The sequence below is a fragment of the Trachypithecus francoisi genome, unplaced genomic scaffold (assembly GCF_009764315.1).
Source record: "Trachypithecus francoisi isolate TF-2019V2 unplaced genomic scaffold, Tfra_2.0 Lachesis_group17, whole genome shotgun sequence".
NCBI lineage: Eukaryota > Metazoa > Chordata > Mammalia > Primates > Cercopithecidae > Trachypithecus > Trachypithecus francoisi.
In genome coordinates this window covers 68980750-68998316 of record NW_022681462.1, presented here as the reverse complement: position 1 = coordinate 68998316, position 17567 = coordinate 68980750, and the positions used below count along the sequence as shown (strand labels likewise).

Sequence of the window (17567 nt, the reverse complement as noted above, 5' to 3'; positions counted from 1 at the left end):
CTTGATATTTTATGGCTAATGATTCATGGTTGAAAGCTGTAATAAGTCATTACTTTTAAAATGTCATAAGTAGATATATTTGTTACAAGTGAATTCGTATAAATTCATTAAATTTCCTGTCTTTAAAATCTTAAATAACATTTTTTGGGGTAAAAAAATTAAAAACTTACATAATATTTGCTCAATTTCATCATCTTTGATACCAGGATTTACTCAAATTAATATTAACATTCATTTATTTGGAAACAAGTGGGATGCTCCTGGACATAATTATTAAGTACTTTTTCATTACTTTTAACTATCACATGTATACTTCATCCCTGAATACCTTTATGGAAAACTAATCTATATAACACATATGGTAGTAATGATATCACCAGATGTAGATGACAACTGAAAAAAGTATTTAACTGTAAAATAAATATGAATATACAAATGCTTACAAATCTTGGGAGAGGCTTAGGGTTTCGTGGTTCTATTTCTAGGGATTTGTTGAAAAGATAATCTGTAAATTCTTTTTCCATGCTGTTTCCCATCGGATTCAAGTTTTCAAAGAATCTCTAAAATAAATGCAAAGAAAAAAATATTAATATTAAAAATTGTAAATTCAGTTTGAAATTCATGGAAAGTTAAGAAAACATTTAATACAAGTAAATTTGAATTATTTCTTTTAAGGTTTATTTTACTTTTTCTCCCCTATAAAATAAACCTACCTTTTATCAGGTAGTTTATAAACTTAATCAGAAGTATGAATCTTTAAATAATTCAACTTACTTTGATATCTGATTCTACTCGTAAACAGTAAGGCTGATTTTGGTACTGCTGGATCTCTCCTGTTATTTCTGCTACTTTCCTCCTTTTGCTAAAGTTTATAAGCTCTTTTCCATGTCTTTTTAGGACCTCAGGGTTGCCTTCTTCTGTTTTCAAGATATTAGTGAGATAAATTCCTAGAAGATATAATGGAATGATTTCAAGGATAAAGAAGGAAAATGCAAGTTTTTTTTCCTGTTTCATTAATTGTGGGTATATTACACTGTACCATCTCAATTGCCATAACAAAAGAATCAAGGCTCAGATTTCCATGATATGAAAAACAGCAGCTTAAGACAAAGTATCTGTGAAAGACTTAAATTTTATAAACATCCAAGAAAAAGAGAGGGAGGCCAAGTTTAATAAAATTAATAGATTTGTTAGGAAGAATAATCAATCTGACACACCCCCTCCAAACCATTGTTATTTGATATAAATCAGTTTTATTAAAGGAACTTTAAGAATAACTTCGTCACTAATGACACACAATTTCTGGCAAACAGGAAAAATACTAAATTCAGAGGATCATGGCTTCTGCTTAGTCAGCTCTGATGGCCCCACAAGAGGTTGTTATGATTTGCAATTGAGAAGTAGTACTATTTGGACAGGCTTACTCATGGAAATGTGGAAGGTTTTGCAAGCCTGTCAAATGCAGGACTGCATACAATTTATGTAAATTCTGGTCTTTAATAGTTTCTAGACTTAGTGGCAACCTGGTAATTGATTTCCTGTTTCCCCATCACTACAGTCGTACACTGGACGAGGAGGAGAATGAACAAAATAACAGGCACTTTCTCTTCTAGCATAAAGGCTCTGGAACCAGTTCTGCTGCTTTCTTTGTGTGTGATCTTATTAGTACTTTTTTATATTTTATATTTTATATTTTTTGAGATGGAGTCTCACTCTGTCTCCCAGGCTAGAGTGCAATGGCACGATCTTGGTTCACTGCAATCTCCGCTTCCTGGGTTCAAGTGATTCTCCTGTCTCAGCCTCCCGAGTAGCTGGGATTACAGGCATGTGCCACCACACCCAGCTAATTTTTGTATTTTTAGTAGAGATGGGGTTTCACCATTTTGGCCAGGCTGGTCTCGAACTCCTGACCTCAGGTGATCCACCCACCTTGGCCTCCCAAAGTGCTGGGATTACAGGGTTGAGTCACCGCGATCAGCCTGTGTGTGTGATCTTGTGCAAATTGCTTAATTAGTCTCTCTGTGCCTCAGTTTTTCTCATCTGTAAAGTGAGGACAGGAGGGTTGCTGTGAGAAACAAATGAGTGAATATACGTATGAGCTTAGAATAGAGCCTGACAAAAGTTAAGTATTCATTAGCCATGGTTGTGATTGTTGATGCTGTTGTTGCATCTTGCCCTAATATTATGCTTCTACCTTTTCCCCTAAAGTACTGATTATGACGCTTTGGGGAGAAAAAAGGAGTGTGAATATCTGAGTTCGTTCACTCCCCACACGTGTGGGGACTCTCTGCTGTAAGCCAAGTCCTGCATTAGGTACTGCAGGTACAAAGATGAGGAAGACCTCCAGCAGTCCAGTGCTTAAGAAGTTCCTGACCTCAGGGATCCAGAGCTTTGAACTGTTGGCTACTACAGTATAATCTGCTAAGTGCTACATACTAGGAGGTGCTATATTAGTAGTAATGCATAAGATGCTATGAGAGCAAAAAGGAGGCATTCTGTCTTGAGCTGGGAGAATTAGAAAAAGCATCACAGATGAGATAATGCTTAGAATAAGTCTCAAAAAATGAGAAGTGTAATGAGTAGAATAAGATAGAAGAGCAGTCTAAGCAAAGCAGCAATGTGTATAAAGGCACTGATTCATGATGAAGCTTGCTTGAAAGACATATATAGAGATAATTTGCTCTTTAGTATGGCTAGACCATAGGGGTTTGGTGTGTGGGGTAGAGAAAGAGTGGCAGGGTATGAGGATAGACATAGGCAAGGGCTGGGTTTGTACTTCTAAATGCTTTTGTGGTAGAGGCATACCACAGAAATCTTTGGCCACATCCTTGGAAAGATAAAAGGATCCAAATCAATATTGAACAGATCAGCAATAATGAAATCTAACTGACATCAATGCCCGTTTGGTTTTTAAAAGGATCCAGTTATTAAGTGCGTTAGTTACTTGGTTATTTCTCAGCACCTAGGCTATGCCTGATGATACATTCATAAGACAAAGTGACTGTATGTTCTAGTAAGCACAGGCTTTTTTATTTTCACATCTGCCTGTCATTTGGCTTTTACTTTCAGCCATTTGTACTCTCCTCTACACAAGCTGCATGATCCACTCAGCTCAGTGTTCAGTCTGACAAACATGTCCGTAAGAGTATGCATTTCAGTGGCAGCCCAAATCAACCTTGGTCACAAACTGATGGCCCATCTGTGAAGAGTTTTAGGTATTAGCACTTGGACTGGGTCATGAAGTGCCTTTTGTTAAATAGCTTAACTTTTATCTAGGAGATAATTAGGGAATTATAAGGATCTTTGTTTGCATTCTAGAAGGATTACTATAGTTGTACTATGAAGCCAGATGGGTTGGAAGGAGTTAAGAGCAGTTAGTAGGCTAACAATAGTCCTGGTGAGATGATGGCTGCCCTAGTATCTATGGGGATAACTGGGAGTGGATAAATATTTAAGAGGTAGACTCCCCAAGAACTGATTAACTGGTTTGGGGAGGAAACGGGGGCAGTGGGAATGAAGACTCACAGCTTTGTTCTTGAAAGCACACTTGAATGAAGTTGTGAAAATGCTTATAAGTAGCACTTTGGTACTGTTCGGGGTGAAATTTGGAAATTATTTTATGCCTAACTGATGGCTAGCTAAAAGAACAAATGATCACAGCAGTGGTGTCCCAACTTTGATCTTACGCTGCATCAGTAAAAAATATTTAAGCACATATCCTCGCTTTCTCCTTATATACACATATATAGTTTAATAAAAACATAGCATATATGTATGTATGTATAACATAAACCTGAGAATTATATACTAGTAAAGCTTAGGGTTTTTTTTCATGTTTTAAAAACAGATAAATAGAAAGTCTAGTTATTCCTGTACTTCAATACATCATTTAACATACCCTACCTCTGGAGGCAGCTCTTCTAGGGAAAAGGGAAAACAGCATTATGACAAAGAAAAAGGCTGACGTTTCACCTTTTTGCTGTTGTCTTTCCCATCCTTCCCAGGACAAAGCTGCTTAGGATTCTAGGCTTCTATAGCATTTGTCCACACTTCAATCTAAACTTTTCTGCAATACAGTGTTATACTTACTACACAGTGCTGTGACTTAACTTCTGTGCTCTTTCAAGGGAGCAGAAACTATGGAACTGTATCTTATTTGTCTATGCTTAGCATGTAGCCCTGGGCATAACACATAGGGGCATTCAACAAATGTTTTTGACTGAATGAAGAAGTATATTATTTCAAAATAGAAGAGAGGCATTTAATAGATAGGCCGGGATATGAGAATCAATTCTAAAATAGCTGGAAAGCAAGAATGGAGACAAAGCAAATTTACACATAACGGAAGGAGGACACAAGATCAGAGCTGTGTAAAAGCAAAGGGCAAAGTCAATGCTAAAGGCTTGGATGTTTGATGACAAATCTGATTAAGGTACATCCTTTTACCTTAGAAAAAATTCTATTTTTGAGACAGAGTCTCGCCTCATCACCCAGGCTGGAGTACAGTGGTGTGATCTTGGCTCACTGCAACCTCTGCCTCCTGGGTTCAAGCAATTCTTCTGCTTCTGCCTCCTGAGTAGCTGGGACTACAGGAATTGTACCACCATGCCTGGCTAACTTTTGTATTTTTAGTAGAGATGGGGTTTTGCCATGTTGGCCAGGCTGGTCTCGAACTCCTGGCCCCAAGCAATTCACTCACCTCAACCTCTCAAAGTGCTGGGATTATAGGCGTGAGCCACTGCACCCGGCTGAAAAAATTCATTTCTTAGCCCACCTATCCATTCTACCTATCAGAATATTTTAGTTTATGGAGAAAAACTGTGTTATAGACCTGAAACATCTGGCAGAGCGTTGGAAGGAGTAACTGCCCTACTTTTATACTGTAAATGGTGGTACTGCCAGCAAAAGATGGGAATAATGCTTTTAAAATAATAGAGGAAGTATCAGGTACTATCTCTGACCCTCCCCCAAAGAAGGGGTTTGAAAACCAGTATCCAGAATTTAGGAAAAGAATCTGGAAGGAGTTTCTATAAACTACCATATAGACAGGATGGAATTCAGAAGCAGCAATAACATCTGGCTTTACCCACTGGGTCAGAACTGTACAAAAGGCTAACTCCAGAGACTGATAACTTTTAGCTTAAGAACAGCAAAGACAGGGCACCAAAACTGACCAGGGTCAGTTGTAGATAAACTACCTTAAAGGAGCAGAAGCTCAGAGCAAGAAGAAAGGTGTATGAAGGCTGGCAGATAGGCTGTACCTATTAAACTTTGTGTGCCTATCAAACTACCTACATGTTTGTATTCACTCAATAAATCACACAGCTCACTTTAAAATCCCTTATGAAATCATACTCTAAAGTAGGTCTGACACTTCCTTCCTTCACTTAAAAACATGTTATGGCTGGGTGCAGTGGCTCACACCTGTAATCCCAGCACTTTGGGAGGCTGAGGCGGGTGGATCACCTGAGGTCAGGAGTTTGAGACCAGCCTGGCCAGCCTGACCAACATGGTGAAACCTCATCTCTAGTAAAAATACAAAAATTAGCCAGGCGTGGTGGTGGGCGTGGTGGTGGGTGCCTGTAATCCCAGCTACATGGAAGGCTGAGGCAGGAGAATCGCTTGAACCTGGGAGGCAGAGGTGGTAGTGAGCCGAGATGGCGCCACTGCACTCTAGCCTGGGCAATAAAAGTGAGACTCTGGCTCAAAAAAAAAAAAAAAAAAAAAAAAAGAGAACATGTTATGAAGATCTGTTAAGTTTATAAAGATCTGAGAGAAGACTTTGGACAGTTTCAGCTTGTATGAATAAATACCCGCCATTAGGATGACAGAGGAGTAGGGGCCAAATAGTGAGTCAGTGAATGGGTCCTGAGGTTTCTTTTCATGGCTCTGTACCAGAGACCACAGGACATCATGAGTAGCCTGACTATAGGCTAGGTGAGCATAGTGACTGTATTTTTCAATTTTCTAAGCACCTAATGTAGTCCTGGTACTTAGTAGGTATTCAAGAAATATACGCTGAGAGATTGAATAATATAACGTCAGATATATCCAGAGCCTTACCAGTTCCCCTTGAATGAACTGGTAACATAGTCAACATATTTAAGCAAAAACATAAAGGCTTTAATATTTTACCAGGAAGAGAAAAATCTATGAACTCAGTATTTTTATCAAGAATGTAGAGGGTCAGGCTGGGCATGGTGGCTCACACCTGTAATCCTAGAACTTTGGGAGGCCAAGGCGAGTGGATCTCTTGAGCTCATGAGTTCGAGACCAGCCTGGGCAACCTGGTGAAACCCTGTGTCTACAAAAAATAAAAAAATTAGCCAGGCATAGTGGTTTGTGCCTGTAGTTCCTCCCACTTGGGGGACTGAGACGGGACGACTGCTTGAGTCCATGAGCTGGAGGATGCAGTGAGCCAAGATGGTGCCACTGTACTCTCCAGCCTGGGTGATAGAGTGAGACCCTGTCTCAAAAAAGGAAAAAAAAAGAAGAGGTAGGGGAAAAGTCCTCAGGAAAACTAGGAATTAATAATGACTTTTTTTAAACCTCATAAAAGCAGCAGATAGAGACCTTATCTTTTTGAAGAAAAAAGTAAATTAAAGCAAATAAGTAAAAACAGAAATGAGAAAGATATATTACAAATAGAATTAAAAAAATGTTTGTAGATATAAATTGAAGGCTAGTATTTTTAAAATAATGAAATGAAGCAATTCTGTAGCAAGAATGATGCTTTCTTAAAAGGATAAAAACCATCTAATCGAGCAAGTAGTAAAATTACACTTTATCCCTGCTAAACTGAGTTTAAAACAAGCTGCTTATTTCTGCCATTATTTTTAAAGCTTTGTTTGGGAAGTTAATGACCAGTTATGTAAGGCATAACACAGAAATCAGGTCCAAGGAAGAGACACTGTATTATATTTTGTAAACATGATTAAATATTTAGAAAACCCAAGGAAATTAAAAATTCTTGGAGTTAAAGGTAACTGAATGAATACCATTCAAACCAAAAATACCCAGGAAAAATAATAAGGGGAAATGCTAAATATAATAAATGGTCTTTAGAAATTAATTAATAGATTGTTCCAGTTACATTTGGGGTCATCTCCCCCCACCCAAACTTATAAAGTTCATTTGGAAAAATAAACAGGCAAAATTGGCCAAAAAAAAAAAAGGACTGAAGAAACCCTGAAGAACCAACTCTTTATAAAGATCTGTGAAAACACTATATAAAGCAGGGTTTCTCTGTCTCAGCACCACTGACTTCTTGGACTGGATACTTATTGGCTGTGGGGAAGTGTCCTGTGCATTGCGGTATGTTAGCAATATCTCTATCCTCTACCCACTAGATGCCTGTAGCACCACCCCAATTAGGACAATTAAAAAAAATTGTCTCCAGGCATTGCTAAATGTTCCCCAGGGGGGCAAAAACTGCCCCCTGCTGAGAATCACTGATTATAAAGTGACAATCCTTAAAACTGTGGCAGGGGTATAGGAAGTCAGTGAGATACAATACATATTAAAGAAAGAGGTCCCTGGCCGGGTGCAGTGGCTCAAGCCTGTAATCCCAGCACTTTGGGAGGCCGAGGTGGGCGGATCGTGAGGTCAGGAGATCAAGACCATCCTGGCTAACACGGTGAAACCCTGTCTCGACTAAAAATACAAAACAAAATTACTTGGGCGTGGTGGCAGGTGCCTGCAGTCCCAGCTACTCAGAGGCTGAGGCAGGAGAATGGCGTGAACCCGGGAGGTGGAGCTTGCAGTGAGCCCAGCCAGCTACTGCACTCCAACCTGGGTGACAAAGCAAGACTCTGTCTCAAAAAACAACAACAAAAAAGGAAGGAGGTCCCATATGTAAACAGGGAAAAAGAAGAATCATTCAATAAACCTGGATTAACAAATAAATAATTTGGGTGGGGAAATAAATTTGAGTATTTCATAAGATATCAAAGATACTTCAGTTTGATATTAGAGTTAAATATAATTTTGAAAGTCATAAAAAAGCTAGAGGAAAATATGATTATTAAATTACTAGATTATATGAACTTTCTAAGGTTAGAAACAATAGAAACCAGAATGAGAAAGGACAGATGGTAGAATTTAAAACTAATACATGTCAATGAATAAAAAGTACAAGGCAGACTGTTTGCAGGAGATACAAAAAAGGACACGGACAAGAGGCAATGCAAATATTGAAGAAATGTTTGAAAAAAAAATCTCCACAGTCATCAAAGAATGGAAATTATTGCAACAAATAGCTTAGTAGTTGTAATAACAGAAATGAAAAAAAAAAAAAAAAGGAGTATCCAAAATTGGAAACCATGGGATGAAATTTCCTTTGTCATACACTTGATGACAGCATAAATGTCATACACTTCTCATGGCAACCTTTCAGAAAGCAACTTAAAAATACATATCAACAGTTTAAAGATGGACACCTTTTGACCTATGTATAGTAGTCCCTCCCTTATCCAAAGGTGATAAGATCCCCAGTGGATACCTGAAACTATGGATAGTAGCAAACCCTATACATGCATATACACATACATACATTCCTATGAGCTTAATTTATAAATTAGGCACAGTAAGATTAAAAATAGCTAATAAAATGGAACAATTATAACAATCTATTGTAATAAAAGTTACATGAATGTGGTCTTCAAAATATCTCATGTGTTTAGACCACAGTTGACCATGCATAACTGAAACCGTGGAAAGTGAAACCACGGAGATGGGAGCACTACTGTAATTCCTCCTCTGGTTATCTATCTCAAGAAGATATTTTCAAATACAGAAAAATAGTATAAATGAAAATCTGAATCAGAAAATTATTTGGAAAGCAAAAAAGCTGGAAACAATGTGTCCAATCACAGGGTAATGGTTAAACAAATTGTCCAATTTTATGGATTATTATGCAGCCATTATAAATAATTAAGATTATTTAATAAAATACAAAAAAATAAGATATGGTACGTGAATAACCTTAATATGCACATGATACAATTACAATTATATACCATGTGCACAGCAAAAAGATTAGAAGTAAATACAAAAATGGTTGCTATAAAGGCCAAACAATAAAATGTGGGAAAAGATATTAAAAGTATCAGGATATAACACTGTTATATGCAGTGGAATTTGAAACTATATAAAAAAAAAGATATAGATGAGGAAAAGGCTAGAAGAAACTATAGCACATACTAAAGAGACTAGAGAAAGACCATAATTTCTATAAGCATTCAAAAGAAGGCACATCAGGGCATATATATACTCAGGCAGAAAAAAGACAAGAGTAGGAAAGACATATTGAATACATGAAAATACAGGAAATAAAGAATGGAAAAAGGTAGAGGAACCTACAGAAAGGGAGATTCAGGTGGTAGATTCAGTCCTAACAAGGAAGGAAAAGGTACTTCCTTCCTCTGATGCAGATGGGGAAAAATAAGAGAGGATGAAGAGAATTAAAATTCTGATATGCCAGAGGTGTGGGCCCAAAGACACAGCAGGCACACTATGATTTTTAGCCATGTGAAACTGTTTACAAAAATGGTTATAAATATGCCTCTGCTGTATTTAGTTTATTAAAATTCAATTAAAAGGCTGTTATAAATATAAAAACACAAGTATTATATAATATCTAATGGCTGCCTAAGATGAAAATAGAAAATGAAATGTATATTAGACTTGACCTTAAGTCTTAATGAGAAAAATTCTAAAGGGTTTCAGGTGCTAAATATTGGTCAGACAAGTATTTTCTGCTGGCATATTACCCATGTAATTATTCAGTCATTTAATGAAATAAGTGTTTTATCCAGAAATGCAATAAAAATTCAGAAATACTTACCAAAGAAAGGCACACATGGTGGATTAATAGACCTGAGTTTTGCCAAATATTTCTTATAGTGATCTTCACTCAATTCATGAGCTTCTTCTAAAATTTTCTTCTGGCGACTTGGTATTTGCTATAAGGAAAAAAAAAAATAGGAGGCATAAGTTTACAATAGGAACAAAGGTCTTGTCAAAAAAAAAAAGCTAGGCTAACAGAAAGGCCCAAATACAACAGTATCAATTTGATTTTATGACTGTAACACTGCTTCAAATAAATTGTCTTCATAGACCTCAGTATAAACTTAAAAGTGTGTGTGTGTGTGTGTGTGAGAGAGAGATCTAGTTTATCATGTCATTCCTTACAAAATTATGTGAACATTTAATTTACATTATCTTACAAATTCAGTGCCAAAAGTTTTTTCTTCTTCTACCTTAGGCTGGGACCTGTGAATACATTTTAATAGGAATGCTTAATTTTTAAAAAGCAACCAATTCATTACAAAACTTAGATAATTCAGTCTTTTAATCTCCTGAAAAGACAAATGAAACATTTAAAAATTAAAGATAATAATTGTTAAAAATCTGATGTTTATAATAGGGAATGAAAGTTCATTTTAAAAACACATGTAGAAACCTACCTCAAATGTGTGGTCTAGTCTGTAAACAGGTGAGGAATTCATAGCACTGACAACCTCAAGGACACCATTAAAGTTGTTCAACTCTTGAAAGACTTGTAGAATCTCAATTATTCGACTCACCACAGCTACTCTTTCTTCTAAATTTTCAGTTTCTACAATACATCTGGGAATTAAAAAAAAAAAGTGAACTAAAGGTTCTAGAGTTTTTCCAATAAAGTTATAAAGAATTTAGTAAATAAAATAATGTAGAGAGTGGGGGACGGGTGGCTATAGTATAACTACTATAGAGAAGACACATTCAGGGTGACTGATAGAAGAAAGGCAGTGCCTCCAGTCAGGCATACTGCTCTTTCTTTTTTCTAGACTGGTACAGTCAAACAATCATTTTCCTACTGTATTTGGTGCATCCTCTATTAGCATTAGAATTAACTGGTGAGGCTACCGTCTTGTGGTATGTATGTAAGTCTTTGTGAGGTCTTTGTGATGTAGGTGTATTCTAGTAGAATTCAAGAATTAGTGATTAATGCTCAATTTCTTTCTTTCATATATAATTGGCTGCATACATTTCTAGGAACAGCTCTGTTCCTATGTTTCCTGCATTTCTAGGAACAGTATTAAATGTAATGGCAAAAGCCACAATTATTTTGCACCAACCTAATATATAATTGCATTGAGATTCTGGACTTGTGGTATGATAGTATGAGGAGTTTCACTGAGTGAAACTGGTAAAAATTATTAAAACACACACACACACACACATGCATATGTACACACACGCACATGTACACACACACATTTAAAGTCTCTAGTAATGGCCCTGAGAGCAAATGGCAAAAGAAACATCTATTCAGGAAAATCTACAAAAATTTGGTAAGAGAGGGGGAGACAGTCTGTGGTATTTGAACCAAGACTGGCCCCTCCCTTCTCAGTGAGGGCGAACTGAGCATCTACTCCAGATTCCTGCAGTCAAGAACACCTAGCTCCCAGTGAGGTGCAGGAGCAAGACTTTAGTTTTCTCATCCTGTCCCTGCTGCCTGTTGCTGAGGCCAAGTCCCAGTTGAGTGCAGCTGAGAAGTGGGAAGACCCTTCCTTGCCCAACTTCCATTTATGGAACGGAGACTCTACCTTGGGTATGATATTTTGAGAATACTGAGAAAAGAGCCCTTCCTCTGGTTCCTGAAGGCGTGGTTCCATGCCAGAAGAGGCAGGTAAGGAGATCTCAGGCTATAGTACCATCGTTTGCCACTCTACCTGCTCAACCAAGCACTCGGCTCCTAGGGCAGAAGTGTCACTCAGAGAAAAGCTTGCCATTATCCCAAGCCTCAGAGCCCTGTTTCAAACAGATAGCTCCCTAATCTCGTCATTTGCAACAAAGTATAAAGTAGTTTAAATTTAATGGTGCCCTTAAGAACAGAGGAAATTGTGGTGAAAGGCAATGGGGAAGAGATTTGTGGATCTAATGAAGATACACCCTAGACTGTAGGCAGAGTAGTATGCAGGGGAGAACTAGGAAATAAGACAACTGAGAGAAGCCCTCCTGGGGTCAGAACAAGTATCAAACAGAAATCTCAGAAAACCATTCCTTCAAAGGAGCCACAATCTGATTGCATTATTTTGTATAGCATTTATGCCACCAGGAAATTGTTGAAAACATCAGAGCAATCAGCTGGCAAATTGTGGAGTTTCATAGCTGGGTGTGTGTGGTCTGGGAAGGAGTGGATGGATCTTTCCAGTACCACTGCCACGCAATAAGAATCCCTGGAAAGGGGGTTGGGGAATGAGGACAGCACTCAGAGTTGCTGCAATGTATTACCTGAAATGTCAGGTTTCCAACAAAAACAGATGAGGTATGCAAAGAAATAGGAAAGTATGACTGTTACAGCGGGGTGTCGGGGGGGCTGAGGGGGAGGGAATGAACAGCCGGGCGGGGGAAGGAACAGAAACTGCCTGTGAGAGCAACCAAATGTCAGATTTAACAACAATAACAAAAAAGATTTCTAAGTAGCCATTATGAATACAGTTACAGAATTAAAGGAAAGCATGAAAAAGAAGGGAAGGTATTGATGACAATGCGCATCAAAGAGAGGATATAATTAGAGATAGAAACTATAAAAAGGAACCAAATGGAAATTCTGGAATTAAAAAGTACAATAACTGAAATAAAAAACTTACTGGAAAAGCTCAATAGTATATTTGAACTGAAAAAAAAGTATTAACTTGAAGATAGAGGTATTGTTCAAAAACGAAGGTAAAATACAGATTTTCCCAGATAAACAAAAACTGAGAGAATCTGTTGCTAGCTGACCCTCCAGAAGAAATACTAAAGGAAATTCTTCAGGCTGAAAAGCAAGTGATCCCAGATGGTAATTCGAATCCACACAAAGATCACCAGTAAAGGTAATTGTGTAATTATTAAAGACATTTTGTAAATGCGTATTTTTTTCTCATTTCTTCTCATAACTGACTTAAAATAATATAAACACATTGTTGAGTTTATAACATAGAAATGTAATATATGTGTAATATGTTGCCAATAATACACAAAGGAGGTGAGAGCAAATCTTTAATGGTCTGAGATGATGATGACAAATGGCAAAGTAATAACTGTAACAATGTATTGTTCGATTTGCATCATTAATAAGATGTAATATGTGTAACAGTACCACAAAAAAGGGAGAAAGGGAATAGAGCTACATAGGAGTAATATTTCTATATATCACTGGTATGAAGCTACTGTAAGTCTGAAGCTGATTCTGCCAAAATGTGTATGGTAAACTCTAAGGCAACCAAGCAACCATTAAAAGAACCTCAAAAAAAGTTAATGAAAATATAGTGAAACTAAAATGCTACATTAGAAAAACATTCAACGTTTTCTAATGAAAAATATTGTCATTTTCGTTGAATGAAAAACACTCACTAAATAAAGGAGGAACAGAGGAAAAAGACATGAGACCTACAGAAATAAAACTGCATTGGTCAGGAGCAATGGCTCATGCCTGTAATCCTAGCACTTTGGGAGGCCAAGATGGGTGGATCACTTGAGGTCAGGAGTTCAAGACCAGCCTGGCAACATGGTGAAACCCCGTCTCTACTAAAAATACAAAAATTAGCTGGGTGTGGTGGTACACGTCTGTAGTTCCAGCTACTCAGGAGGCTGAGGCCTGAGAATTGCTTGAACCTAGAAGGCAGAGGTTTCAGTGAGCTGAGATCATGCACTGCACTCCAGCCTGGGCAACAGAGCCAGACTCTGTCTCAAAAAAAAAGAAAAATTAGGTGAGTGTAGTATCACACACTTGTAATCCTGGCTACTCTGGAGGCTGAGGTGGGAGGATCGCTTGAGCCTGGTGGAGGTTTCAGTGGGCCGATGTTGTGCCACTGCACTGCAGCCTATGTGACAGAGCAAAACTCCCTCTCAAAAACAAAAACAAAAACAAAATTGCATTGAAATTCATAATATAGCTAACAGCTATAAAATATAAGAATGCTAGGAATACTTACTTCTCAAACCACAGAGTGAGGTTGGTGGTATGTCGAATCATTTTCAGAAGATTCGGAGAGTTAATTTCTTTGTCTTCTTTTGTCCACACACTTCCAACTAATTCTGATGGCTGTACAGCTCTAAAATCATCAATACATAATTCTACATGACACTTTTTCCTCTAATATAGACACTGTTTTATTAAGTAAAGGAGATAGATAAAAACTAAACTCTCATACGAACTTTCCTCTTACACCAACAGAAAGATTTGCGAAAACAAGGTATAACAAAAAAGTATAATTATGCATATTTCCTTATGGATTTTTTAAAACTTCTTTTTTTTTTTTTTTTTGAGATGGAGTTCCACTCTTGTTGTCCAGGATGGAGTGCAATGGCACAATCTTGGCTCACTGCAACCTCCACCTCCCGGGTTCAAGTGACTCTCCTGCCTGAGCCTCTCGGGTAGCTGGGATTACAGGCGCCCGTCACTACGCCTGGCTAATTTTTTGTATTTTTAGTAGAGACAAGGTTTCACCATGTTGGCCAGGCTGGTCTCAAACTCCTGACCTTGGGTGATCCACCTGCCTTGGCCTCCCAAAGTGCTGGGATTACAAGAGTGAGCCACAACGCCCGGCCTTTAAAAACTGTTTTTAAAAACAATTTTTATGGAAATACCTGTGTACTTTTAGTGTTGCTTTATAGTAGCATTTTGCTTTGGGCAAGGTTGAGACTCCTCCATAATATCTCTCCTAGCATTTATAAACATTATTAATAAATTAGGGTGACAAAGTAGACATTTAAGTAATGATATCTGTTATAAATCAGTTCAAAGAGGGTACAGTAATCAATGCAATTCATACATCTTTTTTTTTTTGGTCTAAAGGAGGAGAGGAAAAAAAACCTACCACAAAAGGGTCCTAGGAAATAAACAAAATAGATTCTAATACTGTAATTTTCAGAAATATGATTTTTAGTGGGAGATCTATAAATTTAGCTCATTTTCTCATTTAGCTATTAAAAAATGAATAATTTAGTTTAAGATTCTAAATAATCCCCATTTAAAATCAGAAGGACATTTTTGAGATAATTATATCAATGTAGTATGATAAACTAAAAAAGACTATAATGGCTATAAGTTCACAATAAAGCAGTAGCTAACATTTATTGAGCCCTTACTTTGTGCTAGGTAATGTATATACATTGACTTTCAAACCTCAAAACAGCCCCAGGAGTACGTACTATCAGTAGCCCCATTTTACTCTTGAGGAAAATAAGGGGCAGAAGGATAAAGCTACACAAGGAGATTAAAGTTGCCCAGGGTCAGCAATTAGTAAAGCCAGGATTTGAACCTAGCCTTACCAACTAGGGGTGACCACAGAAAGACAGAAGGTGTAAATTCAGCTGGAGGGACCAAGGGGGTGAAAAAACAGGAACTGCCTGCCTGGCCTCATTACTAGACACTTCATGTATGATTTCAGTTAAGTCTTAGGACAACCCTGTAAGGCAGAAATAAGTATTTCATTTTAAAAATTCACTCTTTTGAAATGATTTTTCAGCTTGAATGTTAAAGTACATACCGGTATAGATCTGATTCAAGTAAAGTGAGTTGTCGAGCAATTTCTATTGGGTGTAAGGTGAGCAGGTCGAAAGTCTCTATGTGCCCAGGTCTGCTTATATGCCACTCAACTGTGGGAGGTGAACTCTGAAATGTAATATTATGACCTGGTCCATTGTCTCTTGCAATTTTTTTCCTTTGGATTATTTTAGTGATGGATTCAACCCATTTTTTCATTGCTTTACCTGCAATACATTATATTTTAAATAACATTTAAATATTCTTTATTTAATATTTTTTAAATGGTTTAAAATCACACAGATGATACCTGAACGTATCTTTGCTATAAAAAGTTCAAATGATCAAAATGAAAAATGCAAGTTCCCCTTTTCCATTTCCCAGCCCCCATCCTAATCTTATTCTTCTCCACATGGGTAACTACTGTTAGTAGCCTGGTACGTGTTCTTCCAGATCTTTTCCAAATAAAATTAGAAAGTACTTAATTTGTAGAGATTGTCCACCCCTATTGTTCTGATCTTCAGTTTAATGTATTATTTTATAATCCTCCAAAAGGTATATCTTATGTAAATCACAAGATTTATAAGGATAGATTATACACACTATTAATCTAATTCACATTGCATTTTATAAACCAATAAATATCAATGCCAGAGGACTGATTCCTTCATTTTTAGTGTGAGTTTTGATGTGGCTCTGTTTTGTATTGTACATTTGAAGTACTATTATTTAACTATTTTCTGATTATCATTTAGAGCATATAAAGGAAATAAAAATAAGTTTGTCTAAAACATCCTTAGAGCTATACACTCATACAATCTTTAAAACTAGAAGGAAAACCTTGGAGATCAACAAACCTAGCTCCTTATGTTATTGATAAGAAAACTGAAGTCTAAAGAATCTAAGTGATTTTGCCCAAAGTCACGTATCTGATTAGTGGTAGTGTTAGACACAAACTCTCAATTTAATCCACTCTGCTTCCTCTCTGATTCTCTCTATTCACCTGTGGCCCACTCGACCTCCATCAGTGGTGTTATAATGGCACAACCTAATTCCCAAATGCCCTCATACTTTGGGATATGTATGAAGACTTGGCTTAACCAACTCTAAAATAATCAGTAAATTGATTCACTAAATGAAAATACATTGGATCAACAGGGTGACTGTTGAGCAATTTGCAGGTCTAAATGTTGTTTGATGGAAATTTTTAACTTTTTCAAATGGTTATGCTGGTACTATTATAAACATCTCGTATTACTGAACCACAATAACATCAATTGATAGTCACCGTGTTGGTACTTTTATTACATATAAAACTAAGCACCTAAAAAAAAAACATACCTCTTACTGTTCCAATAAATTCTTCCATTCGTTGCAAAAGATATGCATCTCTTTCAAAATCATAGAAGTGGTGCTCTACCCAGTGCCGACATACATTTAATACTCTACAGCATTAACACAGAATTGAATTACATGGGAATCAAACATAAATGTGTATCACAATGCATGGTACAATACAATGAAAACACAGTAACTCTTACCAAATTATTCTTATCAGGGTGCCTAACACTTCCAAAATTCTACGTTAAGACTTACACTATAATTTCTGATAACTGCTCTAATTAGTAAATTTATTAATTTTATTGTCACCCTGCTCCTTGTTTGGGAAAGGCATACTTCAACACTAAAGCGAAAGTTTGATAAAGACTTATTACGTCATTTTTTTTTTTTTTTTTTTTTTTTTTTTTTTTTTTTTTTTTTTTTTTTTTTGAGGCGGTGTCTCGCTCTGTCGCCCGGACTGGAGTGCAGTGGCCGGATCTCAGCTCACTGCAAGCTCCACCTCCCGGGTTTACGCCATTCTCCTGCCTCAGCCTCCCGAGTAGCTGGGACTACAGGCGCCCGCCGCCTCGCCCGGCTAGTTTTTTTTTGTATTTTTAGTAGAGACGGGGTTTCACTGTGTTAGCCAGGATGGTCTCGATCTCCTGACCTCGTGATCCGCCCGTCTCGGCCTCCCAAAGTGCTGGGATTACAGGCTTGAGCCACCGCGCCC

The 17567-nt window shown here is 37.2% G+C and overlaps 1 protein-coding gene across 3 annotated transcripts in view; it reads right to left on the bottom strand.

The window, feature by feature from the left end:
• SOS1 (SOS Ras/Rac guanine nucleotide exchange factor 1) overlaps window positions 1–17567 on the bottom strand; it is a 151130-nt gene that overhangs the window by 15525 nt on the left and 118038 nt on the right. For all 3 annotated transcript variants that reach the window (XM_033175942.1, XM_033175943.1, XM_033175944.1), the window contains exons 13-19: window positions 16859–16962; window positions 15522–15744; window positions 13965–14084; window positions 10467–10629; window positions 9845–9962; window positions 775–947; window positions 444–560 (exon numbers count right to left, since the gene is read on the bottom strand). In XM_033175942.1, the coding sequence (XP_033031833.1) occupies window positions 444–560; window positions 775–947; window positions 9845–9962; window positions 10467–10629; window positions 13965–14084; window positions 15522–15744; window positions 16859–16962 (1018 nt within the window). The remainder of the gene's footprint in view (window positions 1–443; window positions 561–774; window positions 948–9844; window positions 9963–10466; window positions 10630–13964; window positions 14085–15521; window positions 15745–16858; window positions 16963–17567) is intronic.